At 47.4% G+C, this 26,199-nt stretch overlaps 1 protein-coding gene and 1 long non-coding RNA gene across 10 annotated transcripts in view; one reads left to right on the forward strand and one right to left on the reverse strand.

The window, feature by feature from the left end:
- Positions 1-26,199, reverse strand: part of SPATA13 (spermatogenesis associated 13) — an 81,453-nt gene that overhangs the window by 42,324 nt on the left and 12,930 nt on the right. For 4 of the 8 annotated variants that reach the window (XR_006216255.1, XR_006216285.1, XM_042982665.1 and 1 more), the window contains exons 2-3: positions 12,999-13,364; positions 11,208-11,352 (exon numbers count right to left, since the gene is read on the reverse strand). Coding sequence is in view for 6 of the 8 variants with exons in the window: in XM_042982665.1 (XP_042838599.1) it covers positions 11,208-11,352; positions 12,999-13,364 (511 nt within the window). In the remaining 2 variants the exon portion in view is untranslated. Of the gene's footprint in view, positions 1-11,207; positions 11,353-11,450; positions 11,699-11,828; positions 11,846-12,998; positions 13,365-17,283; positions 17,439-26,199 lie in introns of those variants that run through there. The other 4 variants (XM_015540131.2, XM_042983221.1, XM_042982754.1 and 1 more) reach the window with 4 other exon arrangements.
- On the forward strand, positions 259-24,254 carry LOC122237946. Of its 2 annotated transcripts, none has more exons than XR_006216764.1 (3): positions 259-771; positions 6,779-6,909; positions 24,065-24,254. It is a non-coding gene; the product is annotated as an uncharacterized LOC122237946 (long non-coding RNA). The 2 variants fall into 2 exon arrangements; XR_006216757.1 differs by lacking the exon at positions 24,065-24,254 and adding an exon at positions 23,376-23,834.

The following is a 26,199-nucleotide window of genomic DNA, read 5'->3' on the forward strand; positions in this document are numbered from 1 at the left end:
ACCAAACTGAAGAAACAGGTGTCGAAGACAGGGAAAGAACGTCACCCCTGGGCGATAACCCCCAACTGGGCATTAAAGACAGCAGACAACGTCTCAGTGTACTTTTCCTTTCCTTTAGACAAACCGACCTTAACCGCGTAGGCAACACGCGCCGGATGACACCGAACAAGGCGGGGGGCCGTCCCGGGGCCGCCGCTGCAGGGCCGGCGCTGCGGGGGCGGGTGGGGGCGCCTGTCCAGCCCCCGGGCCCCCGGGGTGGCCCCGCCCGGCGCTGGCGCAGCTGCACGCCGGCCTCGGCTTAAGGAGAGTCGCCACCAGGCTTCCCAAGAGGCGGCCGACCCCATCGTCTCTGCCTGCGCCTTTCGCATTACCGTTGATTCAGCAAGTAGAACCCCCGGTGTCGCCGCGGGGTTCCCCGAGGCAATCGTCTACCGGGCACCCCAAGCCTCCCGGGACTACTCGCGGAGGACCAGCACCCACCTCTGCAAGAAGTCACGGATGGGAACGAACCAAGCTTGAAGGCACTGGGCAGAAGCCAGTGCCTAGGGACAGTTAGCGGATGTTCGACCAACTGGCCGATGGGGGCCCCCCAAAGACAGTGAGCGAGCTCGCTTCACCTCCTGACCCGAGTGTTTCCACACGGACACGCACAGTGCAAGCGATGTTAAGTGTAGGGGAAGCCGGAGGCCACGCGGGGGTAGGCACACCACTGCCATCACGCTTTTCTCTAAAATAGTCTTCAATTTATTCTGCAGCAAAATGAAAAATACAGTAAGTTGAACTTCTTATTGAGAAATAACTTATTTGGGAAATTTCCATGCTGCCTTATTTCTCACACTTGGCTTTGTATTCTAGTGGTAGGCCGTGGTAAGACCAACGATCAGTTTGCCGTCCGTGGTATCTTTTACTTGCTTTTCTTATTGGCGCTAGAACCAGGAGTTTTTAAACACTCAGGGCAGGTTTTCAAAGTACAGTTGACTCGAACAACATGGGTTTTGAGATGTGTGGGTCCACATATATGCAGATTTTTTTCAATAAATTCAGTGCAATACTGTAAATGTATTAGTCTCTTTCTAATTTTTGGAGTTTTAAAAGTCAGCAGGCTTGTCTTATGATTTTCTTAACATTTTCTTTAGCTTACTTTATTATAAGAATACAGTATAGAATATCTATAACATACAAAATATGTGTTGATCAACTGCATATGTTACCAGTAAGGCTTCTGAGCAACAGGAGGCTGTCAGTAGTTAAGTTCTGGAGGAACCAAAAGTTACACTCTGATTTTGGATTACAGAGGGTGGGGATGGAGCAGGTCCCTAACCCCCATATTATTCAAGGGCCAACTATATTCCCTCCACCAATCATGAGCTAGCTCTAATGGGCTCACAGACAGGTTGGCCAGTGTACAATTTGGGTCGTTCTGTCCTTTGTAGACCAAGATGTTTTTTATATCCAAGTGTCGGCGAAGATGTGGAGAAAAAAGAACCCTCATGCACTGTTGGTGAGAATACAAACTGGTGCGGCCACTGTGGAAAGCAGTATGGAGCCCCCCCCCCCAAATTAAAAACAAACCTACCATATGACCCAGTAATCACACTACTGGTTATTTATACAAAGAATATGAAAACACTAATTTGAAAGGATATATGTACCCCTATGTTTACTGAAGCATTACTTACAACAGTCAAATTATAGAAGCAGACCAAGTGTCTATCGACTGATGGATACACACACACACACACACACACACACACACACACACACCACGAAATATTACTTAGCCATCAAAAAGGATGAAATCTTGCCATTTACGACAATATGGATGGAGCTGGAGAGTATAATGCTAAGCAAAATAAGTCAGTCAGAGAAAGAAAAATGCCACATGATTTCACTCATATATGGAATTTAAGAAACAAAACAAAGGGGGGAAAAAGAGGAAACAGACTCTTGACTATAGAGAACGGATGGTTACCAGAGGGGAAGGGGGGCGGGAGGAGGGGTAAAATAGGTGAAGGGGATTAAGAGTACTCTTACCATGTTAAGAACTGAGTAATTCATAAAAACGCTGAATCACTATATTCTACACCTGAAACTAATCTAACGCTGTATATTAACTACGCTGGGAATTTAAAAATATATATATTCTTTACATATGTCTTGCCTTTAAGGACTGGACTTTTTGGTTGGCTTCCTAAGGAAAGGTTGGAGATGGGGCTTCTGATTTAGAGTTTCGCAATGCCATTGTTAGCAACTATTACATCATTTTGCCGAAGACTGAGTGATTCTGGCCTAGGTCATTACAGGGCTACAATGGCTTAATTTGATTCTCTTTCCTAGCTTGCAAGAAATGACTATATTCATAGGAAAGTACGATGTAAAATTTTTAAAAAATCAAACCAAGCAATAATTTGAGTAATTTAGAAATATTTCTAAAAGCCATAAAAAGCCTAATATAGTCAGGGCATCTGGCTGCCTCAGTCGGTACAGCATATGCATTTGAGCCCATTGTGTGGTGTAGAGTGTACTTTAAAAAAAAAAAAAAGTCTAATCAAATCAACTTGTCAGTGTATCTCCTCAGAAAACCATTTTCTTAGTTTTTATATTTAATCATTACTGTACCTAATCTTGTTTCTCTGTTGTGTGGCATTATTACATAATAATATAGTATTTATTGGTTAATGAGAAGCCTTTTTAAAATATAACAAACAGATATTTTTAAAACTGGCATCCCCAGATCTCCGGATCTTCAATGTCATGTTTTAGCTCCTTGCTTGTGACCCATAAAGATTCCACAGAAATTCAACAGCTGAAGAAACTGAATGTTTTCCTTTCTGAGAAATGTTTCCTTTCTGGTGAAGATCATCGCTTGCCTTATGTCACACGAGCAAGCTACCCTGAACTCAATGCGTGAGATGAGAAGAAAGAGAAGGATGAGCAGACACGAGCAGTAAGAATTTTGAAAAGTGATCAAATTTGGCTTCTGATCAATACAGATCAGTTGAGGGAAGACGTGTGGCAGAAACCCAAAGCAAATTTGGGAAAATCAGGAGCACAGGTAGGTTGTGACATAATAAATTGCCTTGGATGTAAGACAGAGAAGCTTCATAAAAGAAAGCAAAAGGCAGCAAAGATAATCGCCTACGAGAAAGTTACCACAGCAGAGGCATGCTTGGGGAGACCCAGGGAGAAAGAAGGGCCACAGACACCACCAGCAGCAAAGCGGTAAGGTTGTATCGGCTGGCAGCTCCCCCTTCGCGAACTTTATGAAAGCACTTACGAGTGCTTTCTGATGCCTGATTCGATTCTGATTTCAATGCGTCACCCATCTGATCCTTACTGAGGACTGTTCCACGTGACCTTCCTTCACAGACTATAAGGGGCTAGTAAGGAGGGAAGGCCGTACTTTACCTAAAGCAAAGCAAGAAAGAAGTTCTAGAAAGGAGCGCAGCACGGTGCCAGGAAGTGCCCAGAAGGGAGAGAGAGCTCACCTCCACCTGAAGGAGTAGGTCTTTATTTCTTAACAAAAATTAATTTGCTAATACTCAAATATCTACATTTTGAGAAAAATTTAGTTGCGGCCATTTCTTGATTTGCAGATTTGGGGAGCAAATCCAGGGAAGAGGAAGCATACTTTCGTTATTTTTTTAAACGTTTATGACACATTTCAAACAGACGTAAGAGCAGAGAAATTAAACGATGAACCCACAATTGTCAGTTTTTTCCCAACTCTTCTCAGCAACTTTTCGGAGCATTTTAAAGCAAACCTCACATATGTTGTTTCGTGCAAAAACTATTTGTGTACCCATAACAAACAAGGGCTTCAAAATAACTGCGCTATCGTTATCCCTACTAACAAAACGAACGACAATTCCTTCACTGAATTCTCAGTCCATGTGAAAATCTCCCCGCCTGTCTCCTAACGATCTTTTTATACTGGTTTGCCGGTATCGGGATCCAAACAAGGTGTTCGCGCTGCGTTTACTGAACGTGAATTTAGATTCAACCCAGTCTATCCATTTGGGTGACATCTACCAGAGATCATGCGTTCGACACACGGGCTCATGGAGCTGGCTGTCGTCCCAGCACTTAGAAGGGCCACAGACCTGGACCCAGCACTGGCCCACTCTTAAGGCAGTGGGGGGGCCAGCATCTGGCACAGAGGAAGAAAGAAGTACAGAGGCCAGAAAGGCAGAGATGCGGTACCTGGTCTATCACGGACTCACCACCCCCCGGGCCGGGTCTCCCAAACCAGGTGACGGGAGCGGCAGCCACTTTTCTAAGCACTGTACTGCTCATCTGCTTAGGCGAGGGAAGTCGGCGAGAGAGGCCTCTGTTGCACGGAAGCCCGGGACCCCCATGGAGGTGGGCAGCTGTCACAGGAAAAGAGGACACGGCTCCTAAACGGGGCAGCACGTCCATTTTACTCACCGGAATAGCCGGCCCACGCGATTTCTGGCTGTCCCCAACCTATTACGGGGTCTGCAGGAACAAAAGTGGTAACTCCACTACAGTACTACCTGATTTGGATGGCAGGGAGTTTCCAAATCTGGTGACAGGAACCTGACTTGAACCACCGTGGCAGAGAATCAAGGACCCTTACACGGCTCCCAGATCGGGTGGTTTCCAAACTCAGGGCCTCTTTATGAAGCAGAAGCCAGGTAACCTGGGGGTCAGTATCCCACAGTTAACAAGTCTTCCTTCCAGCCTTCCCAAAAGGGATCTTCCAACATTCACCCTCCACCCAGAAAGGGAAACCCCCAGTAGTAAAATCTAGGCGAGAACTCTTCCTAATCCTTTCTGAGTGGGAGGAGAAAGGGCCTCAGCAGGGACTTAGCTTGTGTGGATACATGGTGAGGACAATGGCTTGGCTGAATAGCTTGGAGGAATGTGGGAAGAACAGAGTAGGTAACGGGCTCGTTTCGGGAAGGAGTATAATTAAATATGTCAGAATTCACTGAAAGCATGAGAAATCGTCTGTCCCATATTAATGTCCAGTCGCATCCCCTGTGAATCCTACTGCAAAAGAGGCTGTTTAATAATTGTGTGAACATTATGTCCAAATCTTTGTGTCTAGTCATCTTGATTCTTACTCAGTGGGTTTGGGGTAAAAAAAAAAAAAAAAAAAGGCCATGGTGGCAGAAATGGATGCCAAGCCTGGGCTAAACCACAGGGCGTCCCTCTCAACAAAGTTAATGACATGGTTCCTTGAAGGAGCCAGACAGCTCCTTGTGGAAAGCTGATTACAATGGACCCTTTCATAACAGAGGGGTAGATGATCTGTCCTTAGTGGCAAAGAGATTTATTCTAGATTTGGATTTGTTTTCCTTACCTGTCAGACCTCTGCTAGAATCGCACTGAAGGCCTCACACAATGTCGTGGCACCTCACATGACCATGCTTCTACCCGAGGGCCCCAGTCAGGGAAGCACGGTGATAGGCCAGTGTCCACGAGTGTCGCGAGCTTTATTCTTGTTTACCATTGTCCACAAGCATGGAAGCACGGCCTAATGAAAATGATGTTATGGAGACAGCTTGGGGACACATCCTGAAATTGCGATGCTGCCTTGGATAGGGTCTGTATAGCACTGAATCGGTGACTGGTACGGTGCTGTGCACCCATGGCCAGAGTACATGGGTCCAGAAACAAAGGGCAAGCACAGGAACTGCTTCTCATGATTACTGAATAATACATTTGCAAAATATTTTCTTCCTGTTCAACAGCTTCGCCTGTCAAAACTGAATTTATTCCCCCAAGAGAGAAGTCCTTCCACCAGAACTCGCAGGCCTGGCCCCACTGGATTAGAACCAAGGCCGGCCATTTTTGCCGCCCTGTGCACTGGAGAAAATGAGCACCCAAGACAGACATGGACGTCTTTTGTGGTCACTGCCACCACTGTTTCCCAACTGGACTTATGCAACAGTGTCCAAATCAGTCTCCCCTCCTCTGCCTTTTCTCCCCCACACTGTCCTTCCTCTCTAAAGCTTAAATCAGTGCCTTTCACTCCCCGGCTGGCAATGGCTTCCGGTTTCACTTCGAATAATGCCAAGTCCTACCCAAGACCTGCAGTGCCCTTTCTGTCCGGCCGCAGCCTCCCCACCAGACTGCAACGCCCTCTTCTGCCCTTGTGTCTTGAACTCCGGTCACCCTGGCCCTCTCGCGGAACCTCAGACACATCAAGTTCCAGTCTAACGTTGGGCCCCTGATGTTCCTTCCACTGGGACTTCTCCTCCCTCAGATCTTTGGCTCTCACTCACCTTTAAAGCCTCCACTCCAGGGGCGCCTGGGTGGCTCAGTCGGTTGGGCGTCCGACTTCGGCTCAGGTCATGATCCCGCGGTCCGTGAGTTCGAGCCCCGCGTCGGGCTCTGTGCTGACAGCTCAGAGCCTGGAGCCTGTTTCAGATTCTGTGTCTCCCTCTCTCTCTGCCCCTCCCCCGTTCATGCTCTGTCTCTCTCTGTCTCAAAAATAAATAAACGTTAAAAAAATTTTTTTAAATAAATAAATAAATAAATAAAGCCTCCACTCCAGTGTCACCTCCTTAGGGACACTAGGTCACCCTCTGCTGTGCCCGTTGCCACACTCTCTACTGTATCACCCACGTTCTTCTCTCGGGAGCCATCATTACGGCCTGACATCATGCTCTTTACTGACTTACTGAATTGGTTTCAATACTGGAATGTGAAGTTTGTGATGCTTTACCCTCTGCTGTATTTCCAAATGGTAAAACCAGTGCCTGGAAGGCTCAGGTTGGTGCTCCACACATTTTTTTTTTCTTTATAGATGGGCTGCTTTTTTGACTAAGGGAGGCGAATAAGTAAGACTACTGCGACTCTAAGCGAGCAGAACCACTAAGAGCCCCACACGACGGAGTGAAGGTCTGGGCCACCTCAGCTGGCAAAGAACACTACCAGGTAAGGTACTGGGCAGGGGCCAGGGGAGCACGCAACAGCAATGAGATGAGCAAAGTCAAAAACAGCAGGTATGACCTTGCAACCAGAAGCAGGAGGGATTTCCTTTTGTGGTACCATGTATATACACATAATATTTATTCTCTATTTCCTTTCCTCCCCGCCCCCACCTCTTTCCATTATGATTATGGTATGTTGCTTAAATTTACCTCTGGGTTTACGGAGTGGAAAAGGCACTGCAGAACTGCAGAAGAAATGGATATGACTCGGGGAGGGGGGCCTAGACTTGGACATGTTTGCAGTAACTGACAAGCTTTTGAGTTGTCTCCCTCTAGGGAAAGACTCAGCGGGGGTTGAATTATGCATCATGTTAGAATGACATTTTTTTAGCCATGAATACCCTCCACACTTCTTCAGTTTTCTTTATAATACTGCCTGCCGTATTACAGAGTCATTTGTTAACTCATTATCCCCTCACCAGAGTGTAAGTGATTTAAGGGCTTTTGCTCACTCCTGTCATCTGGCACATGGGAAGCACTCAACAGCTACTGAATGAATGAATGAATGAATGAATGAAGAGAGAACCTGTTCAGGATCTATTTCTATTCGTTTTTTTTTTTTTTTTTAATGTTTGTTTATTTATTTATTTTGAGAGAGAGAGAATCCCACACAAGTGACATGGGGATCCATCTCATGAACGGTGAGATCATGAGCTGGGCTGAAATCAAGAGTCGGACGCTTCCCCGACAGAGCAACCCAGACACCCCTATTTCTAACATTACTTGGACCTCCTCTAAGGGAATGACCTCCCTTCCATTGTGTTCAGCTTCGGTGACAGGGACCCAGGTACCTGCCTCCTAATATGGAAGGCAAGGGTCTCTGGAGGCACCCAGACCTTGTGCTTGTCCCAGCGGCACCAGGTGGCAGACACATCACCTAAGCTTCAAGAATCGATTTCTCGGGGCACCTGGGTGGCTCAGTCAGTCAAGCGTCCAACTTTAGCTCAGGTCATGATCTCGCGGTTCATGGTTTTGAACCCCGCGTTGGACTCTGTGCTGACAGCTCAGAGCCTGGAGCCTGCTTTGGATTCTGTGTCTCCCTCTCTCTCTGCCCCTCCCCTACTCGTGCTCTGTCCCTCAAAAATAAATAATAACCATTAAAATTTTTTTAAAAAAGAAAGAAAGAAAAAATAATTGATTTCTCTATCCTGGGACTTTGACTCTTGAGTGAGTGACTGAAGGACAGGAGGAATGGTTCTTCACTCATTCCCAGGGGTGGCATTATACCTTCCTACTACACGCCTTTCTTGGCTTCTTGCATGTGGTTCCTTGCTTCCCAGGAACAACCCTGACTGCCATCCATTTCCCAGACTGGTCCTCTAGCCATTTTCAACTCTGGGAACACCTAGCATCCTTCCAATAAATTCTCTTTTTGCTTAAGCAGGTCAGTCAGTTTCTGTTGCTTCTCAACAAAAATCAAAACAAAACACTGTTACAGAAAGCACAGAAATAAGCTGGTTGTATGTACAGGGTTGCATAGGGTTGTACAGGGTTGGAGGAGACCTCACCTACCTTCCTTCCAACTGAACCACACTGCTTTTATTTTTGCATATTCTTGTTAAATCTTCGACCACGTGTGTACATGTTGCAAACTGTTGCAATCACGGTCTGTGTTCTAGGTTGGATTATGTACCCTGTACAGGTACCAAAATCCTAACCCCCAGTAGTGTCAAAGTAACCTTATTTGGGAATAAGGTCTTAGTAGACGATCATGTCAGGAGGAGATTATTAGGGTGGGCCCTAATTCAATGGCATGGAGAAAGCCATAGTGACATAAAGACTGAAACAAAGGCGATACATCTACATGCCAAGGCACGAGGTACCCAAGACAAGAAGCTAGGATGGGCCGGCAGAGATTCCCGGGCCCTGCCCTTGGAAGGAACCAGCGTGCCAACGCTTTCATCTGACTTTCACCTCTAGTACTGAGACAAAAGATTTCTGCTATTGAAGGCACCCAGTTCGGGGTACTTTGTTACAGCAGCCTTAGCAAACTGATACAACATACGTGATTTTATCTTCTATTTTTTTCTCACTTTAAAATTGCGGTTGTCGCTTCTCACGTTGTTTGTTTTCCTACTTACGATGTGAAGTGTGTTGAGGTCGTGGCCTAAGCAGCACCCCGACCCACGATCCCAGCGTAACGGGACATTCCCATGGCTTCCACTTCAGTGCCATCACGGTGCTATAAACGCTGTGTGCGTGTAGCTTTCTCTCTCCTTTTGGAAAACTTTCCCAAAACACATCACCAGATGTGGATGACCGGATCAGAGGGAATGAACACGAGGCCTGGGGCTGAGCGGCTTTGCAGAAGGAGGACAATGGATGCACTTTGTCTCCAAGGGCACACAAGGGAATGCGTTTTGAATTCTGAATGGGAAGAATGCTGACACAAGGAAAAGGAAAAGAAGGGAATTCGAGGCAAAGGGGGCACCGTGAGTAGCGCGAAGGGAGTGTGAAAGCCCAGAGCGGATGCAGGCACGCTGGATGGCAAACGCTGGCAGGAGAAGGGACAGAAACAGATGGAAGGAGAGATGCGGGTTTACAAAAGCCAACACACTGGTTTAAGGAACCGGGACTTGATTCCAATGGTGGGAAAGAGCCGAAAGCGAACAGTGACTCTGACTAGAGAGTGTATGAGAGCCTGGCCTGAGGAGGCGACGGGGTGGCCGTGAGGGGAAGGGTCAAGGAGCCTGAGGAGCAAGGTGACCCTGAGAACCAGCGGACAGGACCTAGTGACTCCACAAGGAAGGGAGCAAAGACTCCCAGGTGTCCAGACCACGGAGCTGGGGGGTTGAGCCAGGCACGAGATGTTCACCAATTTCCTCAAGCTCCACCTGCAAGCCCCCCTGGACCCCTCCCGGTATACGTGACGCGAGTTCGAGACCATGGCAACACAATCAGGGGCAGGAGCACTTCCTCACCGTTCACCGACCCTCTGACCTCTCACCACCCGGCGTGGCCCTCCTGGGACGCGGTCCTCGACAACTTCTGTGTCGGAATCCATCAGTGAACTTCCCGTCACACTTCTGGTCGCTAGCCATCGTCCTCTTCGACCCGTCCTTAGAAACGACTCCCTCGCCCAGGGAGTTCACGCCTCCTTGGTCTCTCTCCCTTCCCCCCCCAACCCGTGTTTCCTCTCCTCGTCCCCCTGGGATTTCAGTTCTTCAGGTGACGCCCTCAGCCTTCTCCAAGTCCGTTCAAACCCGTCCTCTTCGTACGGCCTCGGGGGTGTGCCGTGTCGTGGAGGACTCGGCTGTGGCGGGGCGGTGGCCCCGCTCAGCTTCCCACCACCCGGCTCCCGCTGTCCTGCCCTCCACACGACATTCACTCCTAACAGTGAGACAGGAAGCCCTGCCACTGGGGCCGTCATCCTCGGTGTCTGCTGCACTTGTTTCAGGGGTCAGCACGGTTCAGTGGTTTTTAAAAAGGAACCTCTTGGCATTACAAGTTCCATCTGTAGATTCAAATCCCATCCCCGCCCCTTCCTGGTGAGCGACTCAGGGCGGTTTGCCCAGGGACACGCGGGCTTTTTTATCTGGAAAACGAGGACAGTAAGAGCAGCTGGCGCGGCAGGTGATTGCGCACGTCAATGAGCCGCTACGGCCGAGCACACGGCCGGGCTGCCCCCCGGGAGTCGCCGCTGAACGTGAGCTCTAGTCACGCTGGCGCAGGGCACGGCAGGCCACGCCACCACGCGACCGGCTGGCCGCACGGACACGAGTATCAGTGTGGGGGAGGATTTCCTTTCCTACGAACGGAAACATCATTCCGAGGACACGTGGGACCAGTTCAAGTCGCCAAGTACTGACTGGGTAAGTACTGAGAGCATATTAACTACTACGTTAGGTGGGCTTTTCTCTGCTGTTCAGAGTGGGGTCAGGGGATCTCAGACACCCAGAAAGAGCTTCGGAAGGGTTGCGACAAACGCCCGGGACTCCACGCTTCGCTCTCCACCCGCAGGCACTCAGGCACACAGACGCGACAGGAGCAAACTTGTAGCACGGGGTCGCCTGATGGCACGGCACGCCCGGCCTGGATGGCCGACGACGCCCCCGGGCCCGCGTGGGTGGCAGGAGACGAGCCCTCCTCACTCCCAGGCGCACGCCGCCCCGGCCCAGAGAGACAGCGGAGAGGGGCGCCATCCAGCGGGCACCTCGGAGTCCCGGGGAGCGGTCCAACCCAGGACGCCACCCCGGTTTCTGAGAGGGGGGCCCCCGAACAGGGCGGGCCCGGGAGACTCACCGTTGGACGCTCGCATCTGCCGCCGGCGCCCCACGCGGTCCAGTCCGATGGGGGTGCTCTGGGAGAAGGTGAAGGGCCGGAACCGGGCCGAAACCGCCTTGTAGGGCAGCACCTGGTGAGCTGGCACGGGAGGCCTGGCTGCCGGCTGCAAGAGGAAAGCAGAGGGCCGTGAGGAGGTGCCAGGAAGTGGCACCTCTCGCAGGCTCTTCACACACACGGCTGTGAGCAGCTCGGCGTCGTCACCTCGGAGCCGCTCACAGAGGGGAGGGAAGCGCCTTCTCCAAGTCGTGTCACGAGCCTCAGGCCGCACCGCGGGGTTCGGCTGCCACGACTTACTCCGAGATTTTCAAAACCCGGCATCGACTCACACGCCGCCTCTCACGCCAGCGACACACCGAGGGGGGACACTCAGGAAGAGCAAAGCGTCCAAGAGGACAAGCAGATTTAGGAAGGGGTGGCCTCTCGCACAGAGGCGGGGTCACAAGGAAGACGTCTTCCCGGCAGAGCCGCCAGGGGCGGCCGGTGCCCAAGACCGAGTCCGGGCGACACGCTCGGACTGGCGAGCCCGTCAGGCGCTGCCACCACAGGCGCCAGGTCTCGTGGAAGCCGAGTCTTCCTCACCTGGGCTGTCGTGACAGTTGAGCTTTGTTTAAAAGAGAGCTGGCTCTCCACAAATGGACCCGGTCTCTTTAGAAGGGCCTATGTCCCCTGTTGATCTTCCACAGGCACCATCCCTATAACTAAATCGGAGGCCAAGTCGGTTTAGGCCTTCCTGACGTTATCTTAGGACTTTCCCACCCAACTCCCTAAATGAGCCTACAGCGAGTAAAATTATCTCACCGCGTTCCTTCGTGATGCTCCAAAGTGAGATAATCTCTAAGCGCTTTCGATTTTCCCCACACTGCGTTTCGAGCTGAGAGAGATTATAGTTTGCTTTGGTTCAGAATTACTTCCTAGCGCGGGACACGTCTTCCCACAAGAAGTTCACGGTATTCTTCCACTTCATTTTTTTACCTTAAGAATTCAATTCAGTGTAACGCAATTAAACAAGAGGTATTTGAGCGCTTGCTAGAAACAAGGCATTGGGATGGGCTTTATAGGGAGAAGTTAAACATAAAATCCAATACCAACACAGGCTTTCCCTTTTAAGAGAATTTCGAGTTATCTACAGTATCAGCTAGCAAGCTCAAAAAGTGAAACCGGGCACACACTCATATACTGTTCTGGGAACCCGTGACCACATCTCAGCAAATACCATTTGCCGAATGTTATCCTGAACAGGGCCTTTATTTAAATGTTTTGTAGCCGCAAAGTGCTCTTTGGGTAACTGATAAATACTTCTAATCTATTGGTAAAGAGCACAAAATTCGTGGAAAAAAGTATTTCCTTAGCTCCTAAAAAACCGACTCCTTATCTTCTTCTTATCCTTACATTTTAACACTGGAGGACACTTCCCCTTTCAACAACTTCTTCCATGAAGCTCACTAAATGTGCAATGCTACCTTTCCCCCTATTAAAGTCTCGGGTCATTTAGAGCCAACAGCAAACCAGTTTCACATATTGTTGGAGATTCCAGGAGAGACAGGAGATTAGTAAAAGGCATCCACGTGCCAGATTGTTAGTTTAATTCACGTGTGTTTCCAAAGTCAGGAAGAAAGGCTGGGAGTCTATCCTCCTTGAGCAGAGAGGAGAAAGAAAAGCAGCGGCCTGGTTAGTTAGTCTGCAGCAGAGAACAAAGGCCAGGAAGCTGGAGGCCTCTGCTAGCTTTGGCAGAAGCACACCAGATCTTACTTGGGTCAGAAGACTCTCTATTTCCTCTGTCTGGCTGTTCCCATAGAAGCTGACCCCGCCTATGACAGAGATGGGGCGTCTTCTCCGGCCGCCTTTGGGACAGCCCACGGCAGGGTTCTGGTCTGCAGGGTCCATGGAGGCCGTGTTTGGCTGCTGGTCCCCGTCCACAGTGTCCTCTTTCTGGGGGTCCACAGCAATGGAGTCTTCAGGAATAGAGAGACTTCGGTTGGCCAACTGGCCATAGTCGGAGAGCGGTCGGGGCCTTGACCTTCTCCCAGAACCCCACTTCCTCCTGGTGATCCTCTGAGCCTCTGTCCTTTCTTCATCCCGTGATGAGCCCCGCCTCCAGGATTCCTCAGCCACAACCTTTTCAAATGCGAACAAGTTAGGTGAGCACCAATGTCCAGGAAGGTATTGGAAAAGAACAAGCTATGCGCTCCCTCCCATCCTCTTTAGCCTTGCCTCAAGGCTTTCTTGACCTATTTGTTTATTTTAAGAAGTTATTTGTGTAATAGAAAGATGTAACTGAGATGCGCATTAAAATAAGCACGACTTTCACCTTTCACTGCAGGCTGAATTAAGACCGTAACTTAAATAGTGATGTATGGTGACCAATGAGCTACTGCAAAAGATATTAAGAAACTAAGTACCACTGTGAGTTACTAGAAAGAACTTTCAACTGTGGTGTCACCCGAAATACACAAAGCAATGGCACGGGGAAATGCAGGAGCCCAGGAGGAGAAAGGAATGGGGAACACTTTAGGTGCTACTCTAAGGTATTTTCCTGCAATAATCTTTAAAAACAGAAGGTGCTTTAATCAGATTAAGTCTGGGCTGTTAAGGCCTGACATTTCAGTAAGTTAAGTCTGCTGGAGAGAGCAATGACCCGGGATTCAAAGAACCAGATCAGGCTACTAACTAGCTGTGTGATCTGGGGCAAACAAGGAATGACTAACCTTTCAGGACTAGACAATCCCACAGCTGGAGAGTCTGTGGTCCTAAATTAGCCACTACTTTCAAATTGTTCCAATACCTTTTTCAGAGGCAATGCAATGTACCAGAAGAGGGACTATGAGCTTGGAAATGGGCAGCCTTCTGTGTGAGTCAGGCGGGGCCACTAGCTACCTTTGTGACCTCAGGCCAGTTACTTAAGGTCTGGGGATTTGGTTCGGCAACGGTTCACTGGGGAACAACGGGTCCTTGTGTGGGGGAAATGCTGTGACAGCCCTTATCAGCCACAGTTAATTATTGCTGTTAAAAAAGCAGTGTGTGGAGTAACCATCCCCAGGCTGAGCCCTGCCAGGGGATAACCTCTGTCTCAGAGGACCCCTCAAAGCCGGGTCAGAAGAGAGTTGCTGCACAGCCCATGGGAGGGAGGGTGCAGCCGACTCTGGTCACACGCCTATGAGCCTAGACACCTTCAGTTCTCCTACCCCTGGTCATTATTTAAAAAAGATATAAACAATACAGACAGACAAGGGCACGTGACAGAGATGTCACTCAAGGGCAGGCAGAACAGGCCTCCCTGGCCTAGAGACCTCCAGCAGAACTGTCCCGGTGCAGCCCGGCCCTGCCCCGAGGACCAGCCCAGGAGGTCAGCTGCTGGCCAATCAGTGGCAACTAAGACCTCAAATATAGACGTTCCCTAAGATCATACACAGTTGACTTCTGGGCAACATAGGGGTTACAAGTAACGACCCCCACCCCAGCACCACCACCTACCGTGCAGTCAAAAATCGGCTTGTAACTTTCGGCTTCCCTAAAACTTAACTACTAATAGCCCACTGTTGGCTGGAAGTCTTACTGATGACAGTTGATTAACACATATTTGGTATGTGTATTATATACTGTGTTTTTATAATAATGTAACCTAAAGAAAAAGATACTAAGAAAATCATAAAGAAAATATTTATGGTATTATACTGTATTGATAAAAAACAAAAAAAAAAAGGCACACATAAGTGGTCCTGCACAGTTCAAACCTGTGTTGTTCAAGGGGCCGCTGTACTATGAAAAATCTGATAGGGCGCCTGGGTGGCTCAGTCGTTAAGCATCTGACTCTTGGTTTCGGCCCACGTCATGATCTCACAGTTTGGTTCCCGAGTTCAAGCCCTGCATCGGGCTCTGCGCTGACAGTGCGGAGCCTGCTCGGGATCCTCTGTCTCCCTCTCTCTGCTCCTCTCCCCCAACATAAATAAATGTTACAAAAAATTTAAAGAAAAATCTGATGAAAAGCAAAGAGAGCAGAAAGAGATTTATGGACACTCTACTCCACCACCATCATTTTTCAGATCAGGAAAACCAAAACCCAGGGAAGTTAAGTGACTTGCCCAGGGCCACACAGCCAATCAGCAGCAACAGAGACACTGAAATGTGGGCCTCATAATTTGTGTAATAATTTGCATAACTGTGCAAATTTGCATAATTGTGCATAATTGTGCAAAATTTTCCCACTGTACCAAGTTACCTCTGCTCAAAAGCTAATGAGTACTAGCAATCACTGCTTACCTTGCTACCTGCTGATTCTGACTCCTTGAACTTCCTGTTTAAATCAAGTCACTGCAGAGGGGTCCAGAGTGCACCACTGTGGCATGAAAACTGTTCTGAGCTGAAGGTATTTAAGAATAGGCTTTTTCCCCCCCTGAACTCTCTTATCTCCCTGAAAGCAGAGGTCCCAAAAGAACTCAGCAGTCGGGGCACGTGGGTGGCTCAGCGAGTTAAGCGTCCGATTTCAGCTCAGGTCATGAATTCGTAGTTCATGGGGTTGGAGCCCCGCATCGGGCTCTGGGCTGACAGCTTGGAGCCTGGAGCCTGCTTCAGAGTCTGTGTCTCCCTCTCTCTCTGCCCCTCCCCAGCTCATGCTCTGTCTCTCTCTCCCTCAAAAAATAAACATTAAAAAAAAAAAAAAAAAGAACTCAGTAGTCATAAATCCATTGTCTTGGGATAGGATTTTCTTTCTTCTAACCAGGGAAGATGTGACTCTTATCAGCTGAGAGGAAAAGTCTCAGCAGACGTTGCCACAAAACTATCAGACTTCCCATTTGCTCTCCCACAGGCCTCTTTATCTTTCCTAAATCACTGGGTTTCCCATAAGTGCCCTCTCCAGCTCCCCTGCCCCTCATAAGAGGGGATATATACCTCCATCTCTAACCACTTCCTGGAGTCACTTTTTCCTGTGAACTCCCACTGGTTCACATGAAGAAAAAGCCATCTTTTCTCTTGCTACTGTCTTTTGTCAGTTTAATTCCACACTCCCCACGTAGTAAGCCTAAGGGGGCGGGGGGGGGGGGCGGGTCTTTCCTCTCTGACACTATACCAAGGGAAAATATGAGAAATCATGAAAAAGTTAGTATTATTTTTTTCACTGCATATTAAAAACAGGATTATCATGGAGAGTTTAACTACATTATTAAACCAAATGGCACAATTTAAGCACACAAGAATTAAAAGGTTCAGAAACAAGGTGTTAGAAAGGTCCAGAAGCAAAACAAAATTATAGGCAACGAGTAGTCTGGTAACAAATCTACGTGCGGTTTTTTGGTTTGTTTGTTTTGGGGGGATTTTTTTTGTTGGGTTTGGTTTTTTTGTTTTTTGTTTTTTTTTTTGCACTTATGCAACATGTGACATGCCTCACTGAAGCTTTGCTAATGCAGACAGGAAAACAAGGAAATGGGCGTAAGAAAACAAGAGGTTGTCTTAGTTGTTCAGGTAAGAAATCCTTCTGAGACCAAAACACACTCCAGGAAGTGAGGGGGCTGGATAAAAGCAGGTATGCTCAAAGCAGGAAATGACAGAGCAGGAGACGTGCCAGGGATGATCCCTTTAACACGTCCTGCCTCAAGTGTCAGCTACTGCTCCCACTGGGGTGGGGGGGGGGGGGCAGGGGCACAGGATGTGCATAAGAACCCACAGCGATTCTACTAGAACAGTTTCTGCAGTCCCACGGAAGAGATAAAAGGAGAAACCAGCCTTTCTACGTGGTATTGCAAAAATTAGTTAGCAGGACAATATCTACAACTGAAATGTCCCCTTTACTCCTTAGCAAAAGAGGGAGAGACAGTGATCTTTAGCCAGAAGAGACTTACATCCCTTGTAAAAACAAATTTGAGCTTTGATGCATGTTTTAAAACTGAATCTCCTTTTGGCAAAGTCTGTGTACTTCCAAAATATGACCGAGGTGCATTCCAGAGAACAAGGTTTGACTGTGATCACATGATCATACCTGCAACTACAAACCCCCGCCACCACCACCACCGCCAACATTCCCCGACAAGTTACAACCTACCCCAGACTCCGCCACAGCTGGTGGTGGCCCACAGACACACTGAAGGAACAAGCAGTTGACCATATCCGTGCTGTCTCAGATTCTTGCTGGCCTTTAAAACGTGACAGTGAGGGTGCTGAGCGGCCATGCCAGAGGGATGCCCACCGCGGCTTCTCACAGTCCAGCAGCCGGAGCTTCAGATCAATCCAGGGCTCCAAGCTTGATTGGCCAATTCACACCCAAGTCATAAGCCTTTGTAAACAAACTCTGCAGTGGAGTGGCTGACCTTTTAACTCTTGCTTCTCTGCACAGTTGTAAAGTACTTTCCCTACTCAGGAGCCCTGCATTTTTTTCTTCCCACACAAGGTTCCTTCCTTTGCTTCCCAAAAGTAAAAAGCCAAGGTAGATCTTAATACCTCCAGTGAGATACTTCAAAACATTTTTTGAAACCACAGTGAGAGTAAATTATTAACACAGGAAAAAGACTGGCACAAAAAACCCTGATGTCACATATATCCATTTAGAAGCTTGGTCTAAAGGAAGTATATAGGATTAAATAGCAAGAGTTGTGGGTTGAATTCTGCCCTCCCCTCTCATAACAGGTATGTTGAAGCCCCAACCCCCAGTACCTGTGAATATGATCTCTTTTTTAATAAATTTTTTAAGGGGGCGCCTGGGTGGCTCAGTCAGTTAAGCGTCTGACTTCGGCTCAGGTCATGATCTCTCGGGTTGTGAGTTCGAGCCCCGCGTCAGGCTCTGTGCCAACAGCTCACAGCCTGAATTCGGATTCTGGGTCTCCCTCTCTCTCTGCCCCTCCCCTGCTCATGCTCTGTCTCTCTGTCTCAAAAATAAATAAAACATTAAAAAGAATTTTTAAGTTTATTTATTTTGAGAGAGAGTGCAAGCGGGGAGCGAGGCAGAGAGAGAAGGAGAAAGAAAATCCCAAGCAGGCTCCGCGCTGTCAGCACAGAGCCCGACGTGGGGCTCGATCCCATAAAACGTGAGATGACGACCTGAGCCGAAATCGAGAGTGGGACACTCAACCAACTGAGCCACGCAGTCTTCGGAGATGTGATCGAGTTAAAATGAAGAAGTACTGGATTAGGCGAGCGCTAAGCCAACGGCTGCCGTCCATAGAAAGGGGGAAATTTAGACACAAAGCAAAAAGGAAAGAAAGTCCTAGGAGCACAGAAGCCGAGATCAGAGTGGTGCATCTACAAGCCAAGAAACTCCAAGCACTGCCAGCAAACACCTGAGCTGGAAGAGGCCAGAACGGAACCCAGACCCCTGGCCTGCCTGACAATGAGAATAAAAGCCTACTGTTTTGAGCCATCTAGTTGCTGGAAATTTGTTACAGTCGCCTTAGGAAACTAATACGGCAAAATGATTCAGAAGAAAATACTACAAGCAGGGAAATTTAGATGCTTTGAGAAGATGGACAAAAAACTAAAGCAGAGCTTTTCCACTGGACGAGCCAAAAGTGTTCTCAAGATGCATACTAATACAATCAGCAAGCCTCCCACGTTTTTGCAGGTTCTCAGTGCCCCAAACACCACAGGGAATTCAGGTACGGCCACGGGGCTGGAGGTGGGACGAGAACACATCTCGACGACTCGTGCTGCAAGGCAGTAACGACAGATGTGGCTCTTGACCACCAAGATGTGCCAGAACCACACCCGGCATGTGTTCCCTTACTTAATCCCCACCGCCACACCGCGAGGTAGAACTACTCATGACATCCTACCGATTCAGACGTTGGAGCGATGACGTGCTCTGGTTGACAGAGCCAAGGGAGAGCGGCCCCGTTTAACAACCCAGTCTGTCTGACTTCAGAACCTCTGTCCGTTCCACTCTGTATCTCTGCGTCCCTGGCATATGCTTGTACGGAAGGAAAATAGAACTTGGTAGGTCTTCCTACCCTCAGCTGTAGGGCTTCTTGGAATGCAGGGGTGGGGGCTGGGGGGGAATGACAGGAAGGGAAGCTCTGTAAGTGCCCCTGCCATCTGGGGAAAGCTGGAGACCCCTTCCCCAATGACATGCATAAAATAAAAATATAAAGTAAGCTCATTACTTTGAAATATAATTATCAAAATATTAAAAGGATTGATATAATAGTATAGACAAAACACAGGGATTAAGAGTACTGGCAACAGGCGTGCCTGGGTGGCTCAGTTGTTTGAGCGTCCAACTCCTGATTTCAGCTCACGTCATGATCTCACGGGTTTGTGGGACCGAGCCCCGTATCGGGCTCTGCACTGACAGCACGGAGCCTGCTTGGGAATCTCCCTTTTTCCGCGCCTCCCCCACGTGCACTCTCTTTCTCTAACCCTCTCTCTGTGCACCTTCCCTGCTTTCACTCACTCTCTCTCAAAAAATAAGTTGATAAACTTAAGAAAGAAAGAGTCTTAGCAATAGGTCTAATAACTGCCACCCTCTGGAAATACCGTTGAATAGAAGAGACTTTAAGACATCAGCGATGTGAAAAAGATCTGTGGTTTCTAAGAGTGACAAAATCACAGGTGTTGATAAAATCACTCTGGTTTGATGCCTATGTTCATAATTTAAGGAAATGCTACATTTCACCTACAGGAGAGTGAAATTAAAGCCCCTACTCCCAAATTTCTGTTCACAGAGCCCTGGGATGAACCGAGGTTCAAAACTCTCCGTTTACATAGTCTCACTTAAGACTAGTCTATAGCACCAGCTCTGGGCTCCAACTCCACAGAAGTATAACTTTGGGCCTTATATATTACAAATTTAAAAAGTGTTCTCTCAGGGGTGCCTGGGTGGCTCAGTCCATTGAGCAACCGACTCTTGATTTCAGCTCAGGTCATGATCTCACAATCGTGAGATGGCTCCTTGCGCTGGGTGTGGATCCTGCTTGGGATTCATTCTCATTCTCATTCTCTGTCTCTTTCTCTCTCTGCCCCTCCTCCACTCACATGTGTGTGCGCATGTATGCACGCGATCTCTTTCATAAATAAATAAATAAATAACATCTCACCATTTAAAGCTATATGTCACTAATTCCCCTAAAATGATGTCACTTAATTTCCCTTAATGTATCATAATAAAAAGGATTTTCCATAGGCTTTTTTTTTTCCTTTTTTTTTAGTGTGGGTATTTTATCTGGATTATAGAGTGCTTGGAATGGGATGGGTTTTAAGTATATGTCCTACGATTCTAAGTGAGGGCGGGAACTCATAGGATCCCAGATCAGCTACTACTTTTTAAGGAGCTCAAAGTAAGAACAAGAAAATCTTTACATATTTAGAAAGAAGTCTGAGCACTAATGACATTCTTCTCTTTTTGTTAAAACACTAAAAAGGCAATGTCTTAGTTACTTAGAAATCGTAAATTTGTATTTCTAACCTACCTAAGATTATATTTTCAGGTTAGTAAAGAAGGCATTGTTATACCCATTTTGGAGATGAGAACCCAGTTCACAGAGAGGGCACCAGATTTAATGAAAGACAGGGAATGTGAGAGATCAGGCACTTCGTTCAATTTCATCTTTGCAAGGCCAGCACTAGACATGACGTGCCCCCCATTTACAGATATAAGTAAGGAAAATGCAGTACGGTTTATTGCAAAAACTCTCAGCAGCAACTTGCACAAACACCGGACCTCAGTAACATTGCTCCATAAAAAGCCTCGGTGTGCTTATCGCTTTTACATCTCTCCACTTCCGGATGCTACTTCCCCTCGCACCTCCCTCCTCTCTGGGCTGCTGGTAGGTCCTCATCAGTGTGTGCACATGCCCGTTTCCCCGGACTCTTCCTCTCTGCTGCTTCCTCCCGTTTCCCGTATCACATCTCACCTTTACTCTTGTTCTCAGCTCCACTCCCTTCTCTCTCCTCGTTGCCCACACTTTTCCCTTAAACTGATCACATACGGAACGCAAACACTGTGGTTTTGTTTGACTTCCTGAATCATGTTTGGTTTCTTCTCCTGAATTTTTAGAACGAGTGGGTGGAATAATCTTTCTTTCTCCAAAGCTTCCTTTTCTTTTACAGACCTTGCTGGTGGTGGTGGTGTGTGTGTGTGTGGGCGGGGGGGTGGGGCAGGGGCTGTACTAGCATTAAGGGGATGGCGGGGACCCTACCAGCCTTACAGGGATGGCGGGGACTGTTTTAGCATTACGGAGGTGGCAGGGACTGTTCTAGCATTACAGGGATGGCAGGGACTGGACCAGCATGATAGGGGTGCACATTAAAAATGGCCCTCCCACCACCTGGGTGTTCTAATTCTGTCTCCCTAACTTTCTAGGGTGCACACGTCTTTTCCTACCACACTTAGGCTAGTTCAGGAATAAACAGTAAGGCTGAGGGACTTCTATGGTGGCCCAAGCAAGGAGAGGAAAGAGGTAGCCTCTGACTTGGTGTGAAATAAGTAACTGGCCAAACACTCATCACTCACCTAATGACCACCTTAAAAATCATGCATGGTCAGGCTGGCTCCGCTCCACCTTTCAAAGTCTCCTCTAGTTCAGGGACCATGCCGGGAAGGGACAGACACCATCATAAACTTGTCCCTTCCCTTCTTAGACCCCAGATTTGGACTTAGCCTGGAGGTGGACGGGGCCTGGGCAAGAAACAGAAGGAAAGTGGGAACGTATTTTCTGGGTTTGTCCTTCTGTGGCTCGGGGGCACAAATACATGTTAATGCTGGGTGACATTCTTACTAACATGCTGCATCTTTAAGACACAAGGTTCCAAGCTGTTGGAAGACAGTGGTTGTTGGAATTCTGACAGCAAATGAAACACAAATGATTAACCAAAAACTGTTCTGATTGTTAGCAAATGAGATTACACACACATATAGAGAATTTTGACACACCTCTTAAAAACTAAAGAAAAAGAGAGAAGAAAAGAAACAAATGCAATCTAGAAAACTGTGGCCTTGTCCCTTGGGTTCAGGGGATAGATAGGCCATTTGCTAAGAAAAATATTATACAGTATTAAAAACATTTAAAAATATGTTAATGCTTCTTAACGCCCTTGAAGTAAAAGGGGAGTGCAGTGGACTTGAACTGTCTTTGCCTGGTGAAACTGATGATAAAAATGCTAAAACAGAGCTGGTGAATCTACAACTTGTTTTATAGGCAGAATCGCTCATTCACTAGAAATGCAAATACTGAGGTTCATGAGGGAACACAATTTAATACGCTTAGCCCGATTCTGTACGCGTTAAGAAGGCACTTAAGTATGGACATTTTAGACACCACTGACGACTTAGAATACCAGACTGAGAAAGCAGTGTAGCTGAGGTCATCCTCATTTTATGCAAAATCAAGAAATGAAGTCTGCGTGACTGTGGTGAGCCCCATCCTGACCATGCCCCACGCCCCTGACATTGTGGGAGGGCGGTCACCACTGACCCTGTGTGAGCACAGGGCCGATGAGGAAATTTCCCCCCCCCCCAGGCCTGTGTAATAATCACCTAAGACAATTCCATTTTCTGGGCTTATCTAAAAACTCAGACCATACTACTAAGTCAACAGTGGCAAGATGATGGTGAGTTTGACACCCAAGCAGAGAAAATAATAGAACTGTAAGCTGTACTTTATGCCTGGACTCATTAAGAGTGAAGACACATTTTTCAGAGAGAGAGACGGAGTGCGAGCAGGGGAGGGGCAGAGAGAGAGGGAGATACAGGATCCGAAGCAGGCTCCAGGCTCTGAGCTGTCAGCACCGAGCCTGACGCGGGGCTCGAACTCACGAACCACAAGATCATGACCTGAGCTGAAGTCGGACGCTTAACCAACTGAGCCACCCAGGCACCCCAAGAGTGAAGACATATTTTAAAACCATCATATTATAAAATTAACATATACAATGATCCCATCTTAACGTCTTGAAATATATCTCTGAAATGCATGCTGAGGAATACAGAGGTCTACTCAAACTTTCTTTTTTTAAACTTATAAAAAGCATGATTTTATAAAAACTAACTTACTTTCCTCTTTTCCAAGTACTTACTGAGCACAACTAAATATTCCAAAATCATGAACCATGTTTTAGATTTGAATATATTAGAAATCCACTGTTTTTCTAAACCCTTTTTAACATTATAGATTTTTTTCCTAATCTGTTTTGACTTTTCTTGTACAGAGAAGGTAAAAGGACCCAGGACAAGAGGGTAAAGAAAAATGGGCAGCAGACGACGAGGTCCCGGCTGATTCTCTAGTGGAAGAAGATGGAGAGAAATGTCTGTTCACAGCATTGCTGGCATGTCGAGCCACGAATGACAGCAAACAAACATTCAAATCAATGGCCCCACGTGACTTCAGAATCACGAAAACTAAGGGTTTCTAGATTAAAATGCAGAACAGCAACTTCACAAACCATGAGTAATTAAAAACGCTTCATGCATGTATAAAGGGGTGAATGGCTGAGTTGATGGATAAATGAGCGAATTAATGGACAGTTCTGGGTGGCAAAGAAGCTGTTCCCTCCCTACATTCAGGTGTGATTTTATAAAAATGAGCCTGATTTAAGTTATTGCTTAGTTATCATCACTAAGTATTTCGAAACCCATAACCATGTTTTAGATCAGGAAACAACCATCCGTTCCTGTCTCCTTCATAACCTATTTGAATTGTGCCACCCTGAAAACAAATTGACTACAGTTTTCCTCCCCTTCTTGTCAACAACCCAGTTTTGAAGGCGCCCTACTTAGTTTCAGATATGTGAACTACAAGGTAATGGGATCTTTTCCAAAAGTGAGTGTCCCCTGCTGGCAACAGAACGTAAAAAGAAAGATTTAGGACTTTGAAGAAAATCTCTTTTCTGTGTTTCAGTTTAAGCTTGCAGCATTACTGTGCTGGAAGGAGAAAGAGAGAAGGCGAACAGGAGGCAATGAACGAAGAGCACACAGTGACGGCGAGTTGGACGAAAGAACCCAGAAGAGGCAGAGGAAGCAATGACATCACATGGATTCTCTCCTCCAGCAACACTCACCGATGGCGGATTGCGTCACTTGCCTTGAAACCTGCAAGGGCCCAGGGGCACCTGGGTGGCTCAGTCGGTTGAGCATCCGACTCTTGATTCGGGCTCTGGTCATGATCTTACCGTTTCATTAGTTCGAGCCCCGCATCGGGCCCAGCTTGCGCTCTCTCTGTGTCTCTCAAAATAAATAAACTTTAAAAACAAATAAATGAGTAAACTTGCAAGGGTCCAGCCAATGAACCTAATCAAGAAAACACTGACCCTAAATTGGATGTGTTGTTCACCAAGAACGCTTCTGCTGTGAGTGCCTGGCCTGTCTGTACAGGGACAGTCACAAAGGTAAGGCGAGACCTACAGACAGCACCAGCGGCATTTCTTTTTATTTCTACTGAGGGATCTGAGAACGTGTCCTGGTGCAAACAAAACATCTTGAAAATGTTTAATTCAAAACTTGGCAGTGGGAGAATTATAGATGAATAATTTATAACACAAAAAGAGTAAAAATATAACACCAAGTATACAACAGAAGTTCGTTATAAGCAAATGTGTAAAAATGTATATTACACAGTGGAGAACGGGGCTGGAACACCTGACCTCAGTCACAAGCTGTATTTAAGGCTCCAGGCCTCCTGTCTCCCCACCTGTGGGGCTGACCTACAAGAAATGGTGGTACACAGACCTAGGGTCGCACCACTGTCCGCTGTCCAAGGTGGCGTGCTTCAACCCTGTGTCAAGTGAACTACCAAAAGAAGCTGCCGGAAGCTAAGTAGAGCTGCTGAGCCCATCCTCAGTAGCCAAAAAAGCCTCACCTGGAAGAAAACGAAGAGGAAAGGCTCTGACTTGGGCAAGACTAACTGTGGCAGGAACTGGCCCACGCTCAGTGGGAAGAACGCCAATCATGGAGTCAAAAGAGAAAATGGAATGGAAATGCATCAAATATACCAGTGTTGGAAACAGGGCCTTCGCGAATCCCATCTCATTTAATTAAAACAACCTACGCAGTAGATACTTACAGCCTTCTGTTTTACAAATAAGAGACATGATGAGATTCCACCAAAGATCTGGAAACTAGCAAATGGCTAGAATTTAATTCTATGTGCCAGCTGCCAAGCAGATGGTGTTTTTTGGGCTTTCCTCCCCATTCTGAGACCTGGTTCTAGGCCCAGCTGCCCTCAGCGTCTGTGTGACTCTGGCAGAAGGGTCTTACAACCTTTCTAAGCCTCAGTTTACCCATCCCTTAAGGCAAATACAAAAATGCTGGCCTACTTCGCAGGGTGGCTATGAAAACCAAATGCAACAATGTCGTGACTTTTATTAGCTTTAAAACTGTTATATAAATGCAAGAGGTTACTACTGATACTTGTATTTCTAATCTATTTTTTTTACTGATACTTTTATTTTTAAGAGACAATTACATTTTTTTAATTTTTTTTTTTTTTTTTTTCAGAGAGAGAGAGAGAGAGAGAGAGAGAGAGAGAGACAGAGAGAGAAGGAGACACAAAATCCAAAGCAGGCTCCAGGCTCTGAGCTGTCAGCACAGAGCCCGACTCAGGGCTCACACTCACAAACCACGAGATCATGATGTGGGCCAAAGTTGGACGCTTAACTTGACTGGGCCAGCCAGGTGCCCCAAGAGACAATTACGTTTTCAGACTTCCAAATGAGTTGGTAAGATTCCGGTTTCCAGCAGTGGGTGGAGCAACTGCTCAAAACATTTTTTTTTTTTTGATTCTTAAAATTGTTTTTTTGGGGGGGTGCCCGGGTGGCTCAGTCGGTTAAGCGTCTGACTTCAGCTCAGGTCACGATCTCGCGGTCCGTGAGTTTGAGCCCCGCGTCAGGCTCTGTGCTGATGGCTCGGAGGCTGGATCCCGTTTCAGATTCTGTGTCTGTCTGTCTCTCTCTCTCTCTCTCTCTCTCTCTCTCTCTCTCTCTCTCTCTCCCCCTCCCCCGTTCATGCTCTGTCTCTCTCTGTCTCAAAAATAAATAA

The sequence above is a fragment of the Panthera tigris genome, chromosome A1, assembly GCF_018350195.1.
Source record: "Panthera tigris isolate Pti1 chromosome A1, P.tigris_Pti1_mat1.1, whole genome shotgun sequence".
In the NCBI taxonomy this organism is placed as follows: domain Eukaryota; kingdom Metazoa; phylum Chordata; class Mammalia; order Carnivora; family Felidae; genus Panthera; species Panthera tigris.